This window comes from Zootoca vivipara, chromosome 13 (genome assembly GCF_965207765.1).
Source record: "Zootoca vivipara chromosome 13, rZooViv2.hap1.1, whole genome shotgun sequence".
Classification (NCBI taxonomy): domain Eukaryota; kingdom Metazoa; phylum Chordata; class Lepidosauria; order Squamata; family Lacertidae; genus Zootoca; species Zootoca vivipara.
In genome coordinates this window covers 27,403,114-27,419,482 of record NC_142596.1, presented here as the reverse complement: position 1 = coordinate 27,419,482, position 16,369 = coordinate 27,403,114, and the positions used below count along the sequence as shown (strand labels likewise).

General features: G+C 49.6%; 1 protein-coding gene across 2 annotated transcripts in view; it reads left to right on the top strand.

Moving 5' to 3' along the window:
* RASGRF1 (Ras protein specific guanine nucleotide releasing factor 1) overlaps nt 1-15,220 on the top strand; it is a 70,128-nt gene extending 54,908 nt beyond the window's left edge. The window contains exons 18-27 of one of the 2 annotated variants that reach the window (XM_035131316.3): nt 556-662; nt 1,426-1,538; nt 2,283-2,343; nt 5,006-5,109; nt 5,449-5,533; nt 8,729-8,926; nt 10,342-10,421; nt 12,021-12,138; nt 12,381-12,449; nt 13,651-15,220. In XM_035131316.3, coding sequence (XP_034987207.1) covers nt 556-662; nt 1,426-1,538; nt 2,283-2,343; nt 5,006-5,109; nt 5,449-5,533; nt 8,729-8,926; nt 10,342-10,421; nt 12,021-12,138; nt 12,381-12,449; nt 13,651-13,743 — 1,028 coding nt within the window. In that variant the 3' untranslated portion in view covers nt 13,744-15,220. The remainder of the gene's footprint in view (nt 1-555; nt 663-1,425; nt 1,539-2,282; nt 2,344-5,005; nt 5,110-5,448; nt 5,534-8,728; nt 8,927-10,341; nt 10,422-12,020; nt 12,139-12,380; nt 12,450-13,650) is intronic. The other variant, XM_088656629.1, reaches the window with a different exon arrangement.
* The last annotated feature ends 1,149 nt before the right edge of the window (nt 15,221-16,369 follow it).

The following is a 16,369-nucleotide window of genomic DNA, read 5'->3' as shown; positions in this document are numbered from 1 at the left end:
GGTGGAACAGAAAAGTTTTCAGCTGGCATTTAAAAGTTGGCACAGAAGGTGCCTGAAGGAGCGTCTCCACCCCCATCGTCCTGCCCGGACACTGAGGCCCAGTGCCAAGGGCCTTCTGCCGGTTCCCTCACTGCGAGAAGCCAAGTTACAGGAAACCAGGCAGAGGGCCTTCTCGGTAGTGGTACCCACCCTGTGGAACACCCTCCCACCAGATGTCAAAGAAAAAAACAACTACCAGACTTTTAGAAGACATCTGAAGGCAGCCCTGTTTAGGGAAGCTTTTAATGTTTAATAGAGTATTGTATTTTAATATTCTGTTGGAAGCCGCCAGGGTGGCTGGGGAAACCCAGCCAGATGGGTAGGGTATAAATAATAAAGTATTAAATCTCACCATCTAGGAGAACTTGCCAGGTCTTAGAAGGCAGGGTCTGGGCAACCCTCCTGACCTCCCAGCTAGGTTGGAGCTTATCCTCCCGGGCATCCCTGCATGACCTCTTCCCATTCCCTGCTCTGAAGCTGACACGGCCTCCTCTGTGCTCCTTGCTCTCCTTCCAGGCTTCCCCCCTGACCAAAGGAATGGCGACAAGGAGTTTGTGATCAGGAGGGCAGCGACCAACCGGGTCCTCAATGTCCTGAGACACTGGGTCTCCAAGCACTCCCAGGTATGCTGCTTCCAGAACAGGTGGGAGGCAGGAAGCTGCACTGGTAATAGTTTGATTAATTCAATGAGATGGATGAACTTGGCCCAGTGATTCCAGCTTCTCGAAGTCTGATAGTCATTCACATCTCCAGTGCCTCCCCCACCCCCGCTACCCCCTTGCCTCTTAGTGTTTCCCCCTAGATAACCCCATCGTCCCCTAGGGGGCAATGCCGCTGCTCTAACTTGTGGAAATGGAGAATTGATATAGATAGAGGGTGGTTTTTTTTTTTTTTTTTTAAAAACTAAGTCGTACTCAGAGTCGATTCATTGAAATGAGAGAACAGGACTAAGTTAGGCCCATTAATTTCAATAGGTGTACTTTGAGTGTAAAAAGGTAAAGGGACCCCTGACCATTAGGTCCAGTCGTGACCGACTCTGGGGTTGCGCGCTCATCTCGCATTATTGGCCAAGGGAGCCGGCGTATAGCTTCCAGGTCATGTGGCCATCATGACAAAGCCGCTTCTGGCAAACCAGAGCAGCACATGGAAACGCCGTTTACCTTCCCGCTGTAGCGGTTCCTATTTATCTACTTGCATTTTGACGTGCTTTCGAACTGCTAGGTTGGCAGGAGCTGGGACCAAGCAACGAGAGCTCACCCCGTCACAGGGATTCGAACCGCCAACCTTCTGATCAGCAAGCCCTAGGCTCAGTGGTTTAACCACAGCGCCACCTGAGTGTAGCTTAGTTGAATAACACCCAAATATTTATGTTTTCCTTTTTTGCAGGATTTTGAAACAAACGATGAACTGAAGTGCAAAGTGATCAGCTTTCTGGAGGAAGTCATCCATGACCCAGAACTGCTGACACAAGAGAGGAAGGCGGCAGCCAACATCATCAGGCAAGTTCCCCTGCTGTGGTCGGCTGGCGAGAGAGCTGGCCAAGGGCAGGGCAGAATCCCTGGCCACCCGGCTCCTCTCCACTGCCACACTCAGTGTGTTGTGGGTGAGACTGAGGGTGCTCATAGCCCAGGGTACAGTTAAGCGTTGAGACAATGGGCTGGGCTGGGCCCGTGAGCCGCCAGTTGCCACCACTGAAACTAAAGCGGTGAGAAGGCGCAGAGGGTTCTTCTTGGTAGTTCCTCAGAAGTTGATGGAGGAACTACCAAGAGGGCCCTCTCCCTTCTTTTCACTGGTAGCTGCTTAGGTAGATCTAGGCGGTGGCAACTGGTGGTGGCCCATGAGGAGTGGCCCAGGAGAGGACCTTCTCTGTGGTGGCCCCTCAGTTGTGGAATTTCCTTCCCACGGAGGTGCATCCGAAACCTTCATTATACAGCTTTCAGAGAATGCTGAAGATACACCTCTTGACGCTGGCCTTTGCAACTTGAGATGTATATTTCCAGGACCCACCTCATCCCTGTGATTGCAATTTGTTTTAGTTTCTGGATCTTAAATTGCTGTTATCCGCCTGGGGCCTGCTGCTGAAGGGTTGGCAGTACATTATTATTTTTAAAAGAGAGGGAGTGATGCTTTACCTAGGCCTTTCCACCTCGATGCAAAGAGGCTTCTGCGGGGAAGCAATGAAAATCTCCCATGTACTTTGGGCTCTTATATTCCAATGCTGCCATTTTTCTCTTGCACCTCAGGACCTTGACTCAGGAGGACCCTGGAGACAATCAGATCACACTGGAAGAGATCCTGCAAATGGTAACTGTCCTCCCACGATTTCTGTCCTTCCGCACACACAACGATCACAACGAAGAGCTGTGCTTATTTTTTATTTCCCATCTGCCTTTATTTCCCTCCAATCTCTTTGTGTTTTGTGGGAGAGAGATGCTTTCATTGCCCACTAGTGAGAATTTCACAACCCAACATAAACTATGAGAGCCTGCTGGGCTTTTTCTAAGTGTCTTTGGGTGGTTTTCGTGTAACTCCCCGGTCATCATGCAAAGAGGCCATTTTAAGGATACTCACTGCTTGCACCAGTGAGCCAATGCTGGAAGTTTGGGGGCAAAATTCTTCAACAGCCACTTTAGAAGTGAAGCAGAGAACAGGAATGTCCCTCCTGGATGGCAAATGGGCTGCCTGCCCAGGAGTCAAGTGGCTTATTCAGGAACATCCTGCACTTTTCTCAGCAAAAAGGAAAAGAGAGTGAGGGCTTTCTAGTCCAGAGCCCAGCTCAAGACAAAACCACTTTGGGAAATTCCACCAAAGAGAAGAGCAGAACAGAGTAGATGTCGCTTTGCTTTGCAAGAAAGCGGAGGAGCAGGGGGCATTTTCATTTGCGCAGGAAGTTCCTGCTTTACCCTTGGTCCATCTAGGCCAGTGATGGCCAAACCTGGCCCTCCAGCTGTATTGGGACTACAATTCCCATCAACCCTGACCACTGGTCCTGTTAGCTAGGGATGATGGGAGTTGTAGTCCCAAAAACATCTGGAGGGCCGAGTTTGGGGATGCCTGATCAAGGCCAGTGATGGCCAAACTTGGCCCTCCAGTTGTTTTGGGACTACAACTCCCATCATCCCTGACCACTAGTCCTGTTAGCTAGGGATGATGGGAGTTGTAGTCCCAAATCAGTTGGAGGGCCAAGTTTGTCCATCACTGATCTAGGCCATATTATTGACACTGACTGTCAGTAGCCCTCCAGGGTTTCAGGCAGGGAGTCTCTCCTCACCCTTACCTGGAGATGCAGGGTTTGAACCTGTAATTCTGTGAAGGGAAAGCAGATGCTCTACCACTGAGCTAGATCCCTTCCCCTTCTTGTGTGTGCAAAGAGGCAAAACTTGTGCAGAGTGCCAAGCACTTGAGGAGCCCTTTGGGGTGCAGGCTTGAGGCTGCATGGAGTGCAGAGTGGCATTTTTTCCCCTTTCACACCAACAAACTTCTAAGGTAGGGCTGTCATACATCCAGACATTACCAGGATTTCAAAGGAGGAACTGACATCCGGGGGGGGGGGAGAACCCCCACTTAGAGAGGATCCTCATCATGAAGCAGAACTTGGAGCCCAGGCCTCTGCAGTCCGAGCTCAGCACTACTGTCATGCTGCCTCTTGTTTTTTCAGCGGGAGTTTGTTTATTTTTTGTTTTGTTTAATTTTAATTTTGTTCAATGTTTTACTGTTTTATTATGTTTTTGTATATGCTGAAAGCCACCCAGAGTGGCAGGGGCAACCCAGTTAGATGGGTGGGGTACAAATAATAAAATTATTATTATTATTATTATTGTCGTAAAATTTATACACCACTTAATAGTTAAAAAACCAACTAGCCTCAAAGCAGTTTACAAGAAAGATTTGAAAAAATCAAGAAGAGAAATGAACAGAAATAATTTCAAAAAAATATCAATAGATTAAAAACAGACTAAAACTTGTATCAGCTTTCTTAACATCTGGGCAGGCTTGTCTAAACAATGGTGTTTTTAGCAGCTGCTGAAAAGAGTATGGTGAAGGTGTGTGCATGATGTCAACAGGCAGGGAGCATAGGCGCTAACTATAGTGGGCCCTGGGGCCCAGGCACCCACAGGCTGCGACGTGACTTCCAGTTTCTACCGAAAGTCGTGTCGGAGGCCTGATGTGACCTCCAAGGCGATATCAGAGGCCCTACCAGGCCTCTGGCGCGACTTCCAGTACAAACCAGAAGTTGTGTTGGAGGTCTCGCAAGGCCTTGGGCCTTATCTCCGAGGCTCGCAAGACCTCTGCAAACATGTCGGAGGCCCTGCCAGGCCTCAGAAGCACTGCTGCGGCGCATTCATGTAACGTGATGTCACGACATCACATTATGTTGCAGGTGCCATTAGGCACCCATAACCTGGGGCCGAAGTTGGCGCCCCTGGCAGGGAGTTCCAAGATGTAGATGCTGCCACTCTGTGGCACCTGTAACAGTGCCGGTTCTGTGAATCGAAGCAGTCGAATGGGAATATTCGGGGTAAAGCAATCTTGTAGGTATTGCCCGCCTGGCCTCCAATGTCAATGGGCCTCAGGGTGAGCCCTCTGTGACTCTAGCTCAGGCATCCCCAAACTGCGGCCCTCCAGATGTTTTGGCCTACAACTCCCATGATCCCTAGCTAACAGGATCAGTGGTTGGAGAAGATGGGAATTGTAGTCCAAAACATCTGGAGGGCGGAAGTTTGGGGATGCCTGCTCTAGCTGGTGCTTGCAACACACACACACACACACACACACACACACACACACACACATGCATAGATGCTCACCCCATTGAAGAAGAGGCCGAGCAAGGCCTGGGAGGAAAGGGGACCTCCCCATAGTAGCTCTCTGGGTCTTTGCTTGCTGCCAGCAGATTCTGCACTTGTTGTCTTTGCTTCCACTGAGGGGCTTAAATAAATGCTGGGGCTGTCTTCTTTCTCTCCAGGCTGCGGGAGTCAAGGCGGAGCCCTTTGAAAACCACTCTGCTTTGGAAATCGCAGAGCAGATGACCTTGCTGGATCACCTAGTCTTCAAAACCATCCCTTATGAGTGAGTCACAAAGAGGCTTCTTTCCCCCCTCCTTTCCATCTCTGGCATGTATGGAGAAGGCAATATTTATCTTTTTATTGCATTTATCTTCTTCACATTTTTCTCCAAAGAGCTCAAGGTGGCATACATGTTTCCCTGCCCCTCCCCATTTAATCCCCACGACATCCCTGTGAGGTAGGTTAGGATCCCGATCCTAGGCTCAGATCCTGCTGGCTGGTTTCCCATGGGGACATCTTGGTAGCCACTGTGAGAACAGGATGCTGGACTAGATTTGGCCATTTGGCCTGATCCAGCAGGCTCTTCTAACATTTTTATATTCTTATCACTTTGCATTTTCAGAGAGTTCTTTGGGCAAGGCTGGATGAAGTTGGAGAAGAACGAGAGGACTCCGTACATCATGAAGAACACCAAGCACTTCAATGATGTGAGTTTGGTCTCTAGGACTCTGAACAGCCATGGAGGAGTCCAGATGCAAGAGGGACTGCTCCCAATTTGGGGAACAGGGAGCGGTGTCGCATAGCATTGCAGTCAGTGGGTGGCCAGGGTGGGGAGTTCCTTGTTCCCAGATCTGCCTCTGTGGTATAATGGTTAAGAGCGGTGGACTCATAATCTGGTGAACCGGGTTTGCTTCCCCGCTCCTCCACATGCAGCTGCTGGGTGACCTTGGGCTAGTCACACTTCTCTGAAGTCTCTAAGCCTCACTCACCTCACAGAGTGTTTGTTGTGGGGGAGGAAGGGGAAGGAGTTTGTTAGCCGCTTTGGGACTCCTTATGGGGAGTGAAAGGTGGGATATCAAGTCCAAACTCCTCCTCCTCCTCCTGTGAGAAGAATCTGGACCTGCTCTCCTTTTCAGAAGGAAAGCACTCAGGCAGAAGTTTGACTTTGGCAGGATTTCAGAGGGTTTGCTTGACAGGGAATGGCTGGGAAGCTTTGATGTTTGTTCAGCAAATGGCCAACTGGCCAAACCAGTCTCCAGAACCCCCCCCCCCCTTCCCTCTTCTAAATAGCATTACCACTTGTGGATTACAGCCGAAGTTTTCTCTTGAGGTGCCAAAAATGCACATATGGTTGGAAAAGACTGAGGCAGATGCAGGGGGCAGGGCAGGGATTGTTAAAACTGAGGCCAGGTGAAAATGAAATGCAGAACAGCATAGATGACGATAATGATATTATGATCATTTCAGCCTCCCAGAATTCTCTGAAACTGACCTTCGAACTGAGGCTGCCATGTTTAAACTGTTTGGGAGAACCCCAAAGCTTGCCACATGTTGTGGCACTTTCTTCCTTTGCCCTAATAAAAGGTATTATTATCCTACTGAAGACTGAAGCTCCATCCCCCTTATTGACCTCCCTTTTTATGCTGAATTACAGTTCACCAAGAGGTTCAGGGCATATACAGTCATACCTCAGTTTAAGTACGCCTCAGTTTGAGTACTTTCAGTTTAAGTTCTCCGCGGACCTGTCTGGAACAGATTAATCCACTTTCCATTACTTTCATTTTTTTAAAAAATAATTTTTATTAATTTTTAGAAAAAGAAAACACATACAAAGTATACAACATAAACTCTGTCCCTTCATTTTCCCTCCACCCACAAGCCCACCTCTGCCACCAGTGAGACCCATGGGTATTGGGGAACAAAGGGGTCCATTTTAAGCTGGGTTTGACCTCCCCCCTCCTTCCTCCCCCCTCATCCCCCCCCTGCCACTGAGAGGACAAAGGCGGAGGATCTCTGGGGATTGGCTTATCCCCCAGCTATTTCTTCACTGTACTGGAAAAAAGAAAAACAAGGAAAAAAGGAAAAAAAAAAGCAAAAATATAAAAAGGGGGGGGAGAAAGAAAAAAAAAGGAAAAAGGAAAAATATTAATGGCTTCCACGACTCTCCTCCTCCTGGATTTCCCAACCTCTTTACATAGTTATGGCGGGTTTTCTAATCCAATTCAGAATCTTATTCTTATAATATTAACACAATCCTCCTCCTTCTTCATGCTGTCCCCCTCTGAGCCCCCCCACCCCTGCCACTGGGGTAGCCCAAGGAGTCCAGCAGTCAAAAGGTTCCATTTTTGTGTCTGGGTTTCCCTCCACCCTTCCCTCTCCCCTCAAGGCACCCCCTGCCACTGGGTACCAAGAGTAAGAAGGGGGAGACAGGCAGTTTTCCACCCAAACACCTCCTGATCACCAAAATTATTCAAAAACAAACTCTAAGCATATTTCCTCAGCCATTCTTTTTACTCCCTCCAGAAAGCTCTTAACCTTAAACTATAAACATCTCTCCTTCCCCCCCCCAATGTCCCTCCTCCCAATTGGATCAGCATATCCTTTAACAGGCCAAGATTCCGACACCGTTGTTCATAAACCAAAAAAAGTACCTTAAACTAAAAATTTTACCCCACACCAATTCTTTCCCACATCCACTTCCAGACCTCTGCTCCTCCCTCTTTCTGCCTTTCCCACTTTCCATTACTTTCAATGGGAAAGTTCGCTTCAGGTTAAGTACAGACTTCCGGAACCAATTGTGTTTGTAAACCAAGGGACCACTGTAAAAGAAAGTCCTCCTTCATGCAATACATAGTTAAACGGTGGAACTCACTCCCACAGGAGGAGCTGATGGCCACCAACCTAGATGGCTTTAAAAGAGGGTGAGGCAAATTCGTCAAGGAGAGGGCTATTGATGCCTACCAGCCATGATAACTATGCTCTGCCTCCACAGTTGGAAACCACTGAAAGGGAGAGTGCTCCTGTGCTTGGGCCTTCCTTGCTGGTTTCCCATAGGCATCTGGTTGGCCTCTGTGAGAACAGAAAGCTGAAGTAGATAAGGCAGGGGTAGGCAACCTAAGGCCCATGGGCCGGATGCAGCCCAATCACCTTCTCAATCCGGCCTGCAAATGGTCCTGGAATCAGCATGTTTTTACATGAGTAGAATGTGTCCTTTTATTTAAAATGCATCTCTGGGCACAGGAATTCGTTCATTTCTCCCCACAAAATATAGTCTGGCCCAGCACATGCTCTGAGGGACGGTGGACCAGCACACGGCTGAAGAAGGTTCCTGACCCCTGAGATAGGGTGTTGGCTTGATCCAGAACCCCGACTCTGGGGTTGCTGCGCTCATCTCGCTTTATTGGCCAAGGGAGCCGGTGTACAGCTTCCAGGTCATGTGGCCAGCATGACTAAGCCGCTCCTGGCAAACCAGAGCAGCGCACAGAAATGCTGTTTACCTTCCCGCTGTAGCGGTACCTATTTATCTACTTGCACTTTGACGTGCTTTCGAACTGCTAGGTTGGCAGGAGCAGGGACTGAACAACAGGAGCTCTCCCCGTTGCAGGGATTCGAACCGCCGACCTTTAGATCGGCAAGCCCCTAGGCTCTGTGGTTTAACCCACAGCGCCACTCGCGTCCAGCAAAAAACATGTGGTGAAACCCAGCGACCTCAGGCTTTAGGAGCCAGCCCTGCAGACAAGTTCTTTGAACACAGAGCCCTGTCAAGTCCATGATGTGCCCCTAAGACAAAAGTATATTTGGCTTCCTGTCCTCATCTTTTTGTGCTTGAGCGTAGGGCTCTGCAAACATTTTAAAAGGCACGCAGGCGGTCCTGAGCTGTGTGGCTCTCCTCCCCCCTGCAGATTAGCAACCTGATCGCCTCCGAGATCCTCCACAACGAGGACATCACCGCCAGGGTGAGCGCAATCGAAAAGTGGGTGGCCGTGGCTGACATCTGCCGCTGCTTGCACAACTACAACGCAGTCCTTGAGATCACCTCGGCCTTCAACCGCAGTGCCATCTTCCGCTTGAAGAAAACGTGGATGAAGGTGTCCAAGCAGGTGGGTACACCAGCGGGGAGCATGAGGCAAGGCTCTGGGGTCACTTTGGACTCATAGAATTGTAGAGTTGGAAGATGGCCCCCCAGGGGCCATCTGAACCAACCCCCCTGCAAGGCAGGAACTTCAGCTAAAGAATCCTTGACGCTCATATATTGAAATGTTGAGAGCTGTCGTAGTAGTAAATAATAATATAAGTAAATAATTGTTGCTTTTTTAATTATTTAAATGCATATGCTCACCATTAGTAAAATTGATGCAATAACAAACACAATTCTCTATCTACCGTATCTATCTATCTATCTATCTATCTATCTATCTATCTATCTATCTATCATCTATCTAAAATCATTCAGGGAAAAGGGTTGTAGCTCAGTGGCTGAGCATCTGCTTTGCATGGAGAAGGTCAAATATTCAGTTCCTGGTGGCATGCCCAGGTAGGGATGGGAGCCCCCCCCCCAGAACTCTGGAGAGCCATGGAGAGCCAGTGAGTGTAAAGCTAGATGGATTATTGGTCTGACTTGGTAGCTTCTGATAATGCAGATTCCTTCAGAATCATGAGAACTGGGCACCGATCCACCCAGCCCAGCACAATGGCTGGCTTTGTTTGATCTTTGACTTCTGCTGCATGCCAGTCTATGTGCAGAGGCGCATGCTAGCTGTGGAGTGTTGAGATTTTTTTTACTATGTAGCCACACACCCGTCCCGCAGCCACAGCAGAGAGATTTGCTTGGCCTATTCTGTGTAGCTCCTCCTGCTTCCTCCTTTCCTCCAGAAATCCCTGCCAGACCACTTAGGAGGCTCAACTTCCTTCTTTGCTGTGGAACTGAGACCTGGCATTCTCCCCGCAGATACTAATCATATGCTCAGATGGTTCCTCATAACACAAAAGTGCAGCCCAACCAGATGCAGCAGATTTCTGGCTCAGCTTCAGTTTCTGCAGAGGATTCACACAAAGAAAAAGTTAAGCTGGAACCTCTGTGGTCTTAAGGCAATTTCACAAGTGACCCCCCACCCCATTTTTGAACTTCTGTGTTGGCTTCAGCCCAGTTGTCTCTATTAGGCAACTTAGCTGTGATTCCAGCATTGCAGGGGGTTGGACTAGATGACCCTTTGAGCCCCTTCCAACTCTACAATTCTATGATTCTAGGGTTGCAAGCTGGGATTATTTGGTACAACTAATTGAAGGAAGCTTCAACTGATATTTGCCCCGCTTCCTGGTTTTATGATTCCAAACTGCTTTTTGAATTTGCTGGGCCTGCCTCTTCACCATGTTGACCAAAGTGCCCATTTGATTTTCAGTAGCTCAGAAGCAGATCCTTGGTATCATTCCCAAAAAAGGCGCCCCACCCCAGCCTGGATTCTTCTTTCTTCCTTAACCAGAGCCTGCACTTTCTGCCTTGTGTCTTTCTTTTCAGACGAAAGCTTTGATCGACAAGCTGCAGCGCCTGGTGTCTTCGGAAGGCCGTTTCAAGAATCTGAGGGAGGCCCTGAAAAAGTAAGTGGCCGGCACCAGAGCTCGTCCGCCTGTGGGTGGTGCCCATAATGCCTTCGTTGGCAAAATGTGAGACCTTGTGTGGCGTCTGAGGTATGTGCACACACACACAGAATGACAAAGCATGGCACACCTGTGAGCATGTCCAGCAAGTGCTCCTTCGCACTAGGTATTTGGTTGATATTGCCAGGACCTTAGAAAGTTCAGTTCTATTTATTTATTTGTATTTATATTCCACATTTTTTCCTCCAAGGAGCTCCAGGTGGCTCACCTGGTCCTCCCCTTCCTTGTTTAACCCCCTAGACAACCCTGCAAGGTAGGCTAGGCTGAGAGGGAGAGTGGGTGACCCCCAAGGTCACCCAAGTGAGCTTCATGGCCGAGTGGGGGGTTTGAACCCTGATCACCCAGGTCTTAGTCCTCACAACAGCCCTGGAAAGTAGGTCAGGTTGAGAAGCAGGGATTTGACGCTAACCACTGCACAACACTATCTCTCCCTGCTCAAAGCCTCAGCCAAGGCAGAAGAGCCACCTAGAAGCCCTCCTTCCAAGGAAGCTGAAGGTATCAAGGGTTGTGTCTCCAAAGGCCCAGGTCTGGAAATGTGGAGCTGGAGGGAAGAACCTCCCTGGTCAGCTCCCATAGCACACTCCATGAGTGAGGAGTTGCTCTGGCTGGGGTGGAGATGGTGGGTGGCATGCTGCACAGCTGGGCCTCCAGCCCCTGGGACTTTGCACGCCCCTAATGAGCAAGGGGAAGGGAAACCAGCTAATTAACCAGGCTTGAAAGACTGTGAAAGAGAAGAGGCCCTTCAGAGGGCAGGGAAGAATGCTTTGGCCTGTGCACTGAATGCAGAGAATCTCAGAGTTCCAGAGTTCCAAGACATTCCTATTTGCGCAAGGGAGAGGGGTCTGCGAAGCTGGGGACTCATTCATACTTGATGTGAAGGACTACACTGGAAAGTATGGCATGGAAACAGGGAAAGTTTTCTCCCTCTTTCGTAAGACTAGAACTGGTGGGCATCCAATGAAGCTGAATGTTGGACGATTCAAGGCAGATAATAGGAATCCCTTCTTCGCACATTTAATAATTAAAGCTATGGAATTCACTCTCTCAGGCAGCAGTGATGGCCATCAACCTGGATGGCTTAAAAAGAGGATTGGACAAAGTCAGGGAGGAGGAGAGGGTTATTGATGGCCACTGGCTCTGCCTCCACGTCTGGAGGCAGCAATGCTTCTGAATACCAGTTGCTGCAAGCCACAGGAGAGGAGAGGACTCTTGTGTCCGAATCTTGCTTGCCAGTTTCCCACAGGCATCCAGTTGGCTTCTGTGAGAGCAGGATGCTGGACTAGATGAGTCATTGACCTGATCCATCAGACCCTCCTTATGTTCTTAAGTACCAGACTTGATGTGAGGGTGACACAAAAGCTCTCCCTGCAGGGTATAATCTGTATTGATGGTTTATGAACCCATCTGAGCTGACATGGAGTGAGGAAAGTGCCTGTATGAACTGTGGCCAAAGAGGAAACTCAGGAGAAAGAGAGGTGACCATTGGATCCTGACTCAGGGTGCCCATCACATAAGTGGGACTTCTTTTCTCCATTCCAGCTGCGATCCACCCTGCGTCCCATATCTAGGGATGTACCTGACAGACCTGGCCTTCATTGAGGAGGGCACCCCCAACTACACTGAAGACGGCCTCGTGAATTTTTCCAAAATGAGGATGGTAAGTTTCCTGGCACAGTGCCTTTTGGCAGGGAGAAAGGGCAAATCATAAGGAGGTTTCATAAGTCTGATCAGATGTCAAGAATAGCCTGACAAAAGGATAGTCCATGAAGATATGAACCGCCTGATTACCCCACCCACCAGCATCAGGCCCTTTTCTTTCATGAGCTTTGAGTGTTTCCCCAACAACTTTTATTTCCAGCAACACAAACAGAAGCACTGATTTGTTTTCTTTCTGCACAGATCTCCCATATCATCCGAGAGATCAGGCAGTTCCAACAGACGGCCTACAAAATTGAGCATCAGGCAAAGGTAACTTCACCACAGACCCTTTGAGGGGTCAGGCTTGTCCCTTGCACCCACTGCCCAGACGTGATGAGAGCTCATTTGAAAGCAGCCTTCTCCACCCTGGAGTTCTCCAGATGTTTTGGACTACATCTTCCACTAGCATAGACATGGTGGCTGGGGTTGATGGGAGCTGTGGTTCAAAACATCTGGAGGGCACTAGGTTGGAGAAGACTGTTTGGATAAAAACAATGGCTGTAGTTTGAGATCCACCTTGCAGGCTTCCTATACGCATATGACTGGCCCCTGTGAGAACAGGATATATTCCTGAATAATTGTTCCTAGGTAACTGTTGCTGGGACTTGGGATGCGGGTGGAGCTGTGGGTTAAACCACAGAGCCTAGGGCTTGCCGATCAGAAGGTTGGCGGTTCGAATCCCCGTGAGGGGGTGAGCTCCCGTTGCTCGGTCCCAGCTCCTGCCAACCTAGCAGTTCGAAAGCACGTCAAAGTGCAAGTAGATAAATAGGTACCGCTCTGGCATGAAGGTAAACGGCGTTTCCGTGTGATGCTCTGGTTTGCCAATTGCCAGAAGCGGCTTTGTCATGCTGGCCACATGACCTGGAAGCTATACGCCGGCTCCCTCGGCCAATAATGTGAGATGAGCACCGCAACCCCAGAGTCGGTCATGACTGGACCTAATGGTCAGGGGTCCCTTTGCTTAACTGTTGCTGAGGAAGGTACTTACCGGTATAACTTCATGGAGGAGAGGGCTATTGATGGCTACTAGCCAAGATGAACGCTACGTTCTGCCTCCACAGCTGGAGGCAACAATGCTTCTGAATACTTCCTACAAAACTAGCTCCCATGGAGAGAGAGAAACTATAACCAGAGATAGTCTGCTTCTGAATAGCAGTTGCTGGAAACTCCAGGGAAGGAGAGACGCTGTTGCACTCAAATCCTGCTTGCGGGATTCCCACAGGCCACTGTGTGAACAGGATGCTGGATTAGATGGGCCATTGGCCTGATCCAGCAGGTGCTTCTTCTGAGGCCATTAAGAAACCCTCTGGTTAGTTTGTTGCACGCTATCCCAAGACCAACAGATCTGTTCCCAGCCATCTGACAACAAGCTCACAACACTGAGCTCTCCCCCCTTGGGGAAGAGGGAACAGCATTGACCCCTTGCTGCCTCCCTTTCCTTCACCCTCTCTCCATTTTGTTTCTCTTACAGGTTACCCAGTACCTCCTGGACCAGTCCTTTGTGATGGACGAGGAGGGTCTTTACGAAGCCTCGCTCCAGATAGAGCCAAAGCTGCCCACCTGAGTCCAGAGTGGCAGCAGCCCCCTGGGGGGCCCTTCCCTGTACACCATGTACCATATTGTACATAGCAGCTGTTTGTTTCTTTTGGGAACCCTCAGTTGACTTCCTCGTATGTGCTTCTCCAAGACCCCACCACCACCACCCCTCTCCTTGTCCTTAGAATCCGACTAGCCACCGTTTGTCCTGGGGAGTCTGGCATAGACCACTTTGTTGACTGCAGTCCTGGTTCCTATTCAGCTATGTTCTCTTTGTTGTTGATTCTTTGCGTGCGTGCACTGGGGGCGGGGGGAGGGACGGAGGGGGTGGCAGCAGCAGGGAAAGCCACCCATGGGGGCATGTGGGGCATTGCACAAGGGAGCCCCACCTTACCTGAGGAACAGCTGCCTGCTTCCCAGGCCTCTGCAATCTGGGCACGGCCTTCCATTTTGCCGGGAGGGGGGCTACGGAACACACACACACTCCGAGTCATTTCGGACGGCAACCACTCAGTCCCCCGATACCAGTCATGTAATAAGGGAAAGCAAATTCTCGAGGACGCATTTCACTGAGCAGTGGCAGGAGCAGAGAGAGCCAAGGGGACTCTGACCTCCTGTTGCCAAGGAGATAAGAGGCTTGAAGGAGAAACTGACCCGCTGGTGGTCAACTGGGCAAAGCAGGCTTCATAGTGGAAAGATGGTGGATCTCTTCAATGAGGCCAAGGTGGAGCAGTAGGGTTTGGGTGACAGAGTAGGAAGGAGACAGACAGACAGACAGACAGACAGACAGACAGACAGACAGACAGACAGACCTCCCCTGGGGAACAGGTGCTCTTGGTGCAAGACGACTCCCTTTTGTGGGGGTGCTGTCTGTCCCCACATAAATGGGTAGGGAAGCAGGACAGGGAGGAGATATCCACCATTTGGGTTTCCTACCTCAGGCACCCAGGTGGCTTGGCCCAGCCACGGGAGGAAGACAGACAGACAGAGACCAACCATATCTTTGAACCTTCCTGCTTCATCGCCCTCCTGAGAGGCTCTGTGTGAATTTCGCTCCTCCGTCCGTAGACTTTAGTGACTCTTCTTAGTAACATAATGTAGAATTAGAGGGGAGGGGAGGGGGGGAGGGGAATGGCCAAGTGTTTTTATTACATATACTGTAATCCTGTCTAACCACTTGCTAGCAGGACTACAGTAATGTACTGCTTATTCTGTGAATATTATCACGTATTTTTTACATTGTACAGGATATAAGCCCAGGTGAATTTTTGAGTGGCAGGCATGCTCCACAGTAACGGAAAAACCAGAAGAAGAAGAAAAAAAAACACAAAACCTTTTGCTGTAAGCAATACCCATTGGTATGAGAATTCTCTTTCAAGACCTAAAATATTTCGACTTACAGCTTGTTTGTTTGGGGAAAGGAAAAAAATTTCCATTTTTGTAAAAATATATGTTTCCTGATTACCTCTTGCTAATAAATCTATTCTATCTCAGGGTGAACAGTGGCTTTGCAAAAGTGTATTTTGGACCCATCAGGGTGAGCTGTTTGGGTTGGGCAAGATTAAGCAGGGGAGGTTGCCTAGTTCATTAGAAAGGCCTTGTTAAGACCCTCAAAATATGGCTAAGCAGAAGATCGCCTGAGAGGAAGACCGTCTGCAGGAACTCTATGGGAAGACAGGGAGTGGTAAGTGTTGTAACCCATCAGTCACCAGTTACCAGCCATGCAGCAAAGCTGGGGGCCGTATTTCCTTAAGGCAGAGGCTTTCAACCTTCTTGAGTCCATGGCTCCCTTGACCAACTGCATTCTTTCTGCGGCAGCCCTGTGGGGCTCAGGAGGCCCTTGCCGGCAGAGCTGGCAACCTCTCATCCTTTCTTCAACATCCTCCCTTGTGGAGTGTTCCCTCAGCCTCCTCTCCTCTCCCCTCTCCTTGAAAGTCCTCTGGGCAGCTGCTGCTTTTGCCCCTGGTCTCTGAGCTGCCCCTTCCTGCCCCAAGGAAACATGCCTCCTCATACTGCCCCACAGGGGTCTGGGACTTGTCAGCCCATTTCCCAATAGCAAGGGCTGGCGGACTGGCTGGCTAGGCTCCCTTGCCCGTCTGCTTGCTTACTCCAAGGCCACCTCAGCTCTTGGCAACCAGCACCCCCTGGCCAGCCCCAGAGGCACAATTCGCCTGAACAGATTTAGCCAGGGCTGCTGCAACAAACCGCTGTGCAAGCCTTTGGGAGGCAGAGACATGAGAGGGCATCAGAGGAGGGAGGGAAGGAAAGAAAGAAAGAAAGAAAGAAAGAAAGAAAGAAAGAAAGAAAGAAAGAAAGAAAGAAAGAAAGAAAGAAAGAAAGAAAGAAAGAAAGAAAGAGGGACAGAGGCCAGTGTTGCCCGTGGCACCTCTGACCATCCTTCAAGGCACCTCAGGGTGCCACAGCACCCTGGTTGAAAACCACTGCTTTATGCCTCAACCAGGGTGCTGTGTAACCTTATGGGTCTCATCCCAGAAGTGGGCGGGGCCAGAGGCAAAAGTTGGTGGTGCAATTAATGGAAATAATTCCTTCCTTCACTAGCCCACTTTCTGCACACACTTGCACATCTCTCTCTATCTTCCATCCAGATAAGATAAGATAAGATAATCTTTATTGTCATTGCCTCCCTGCGGGAA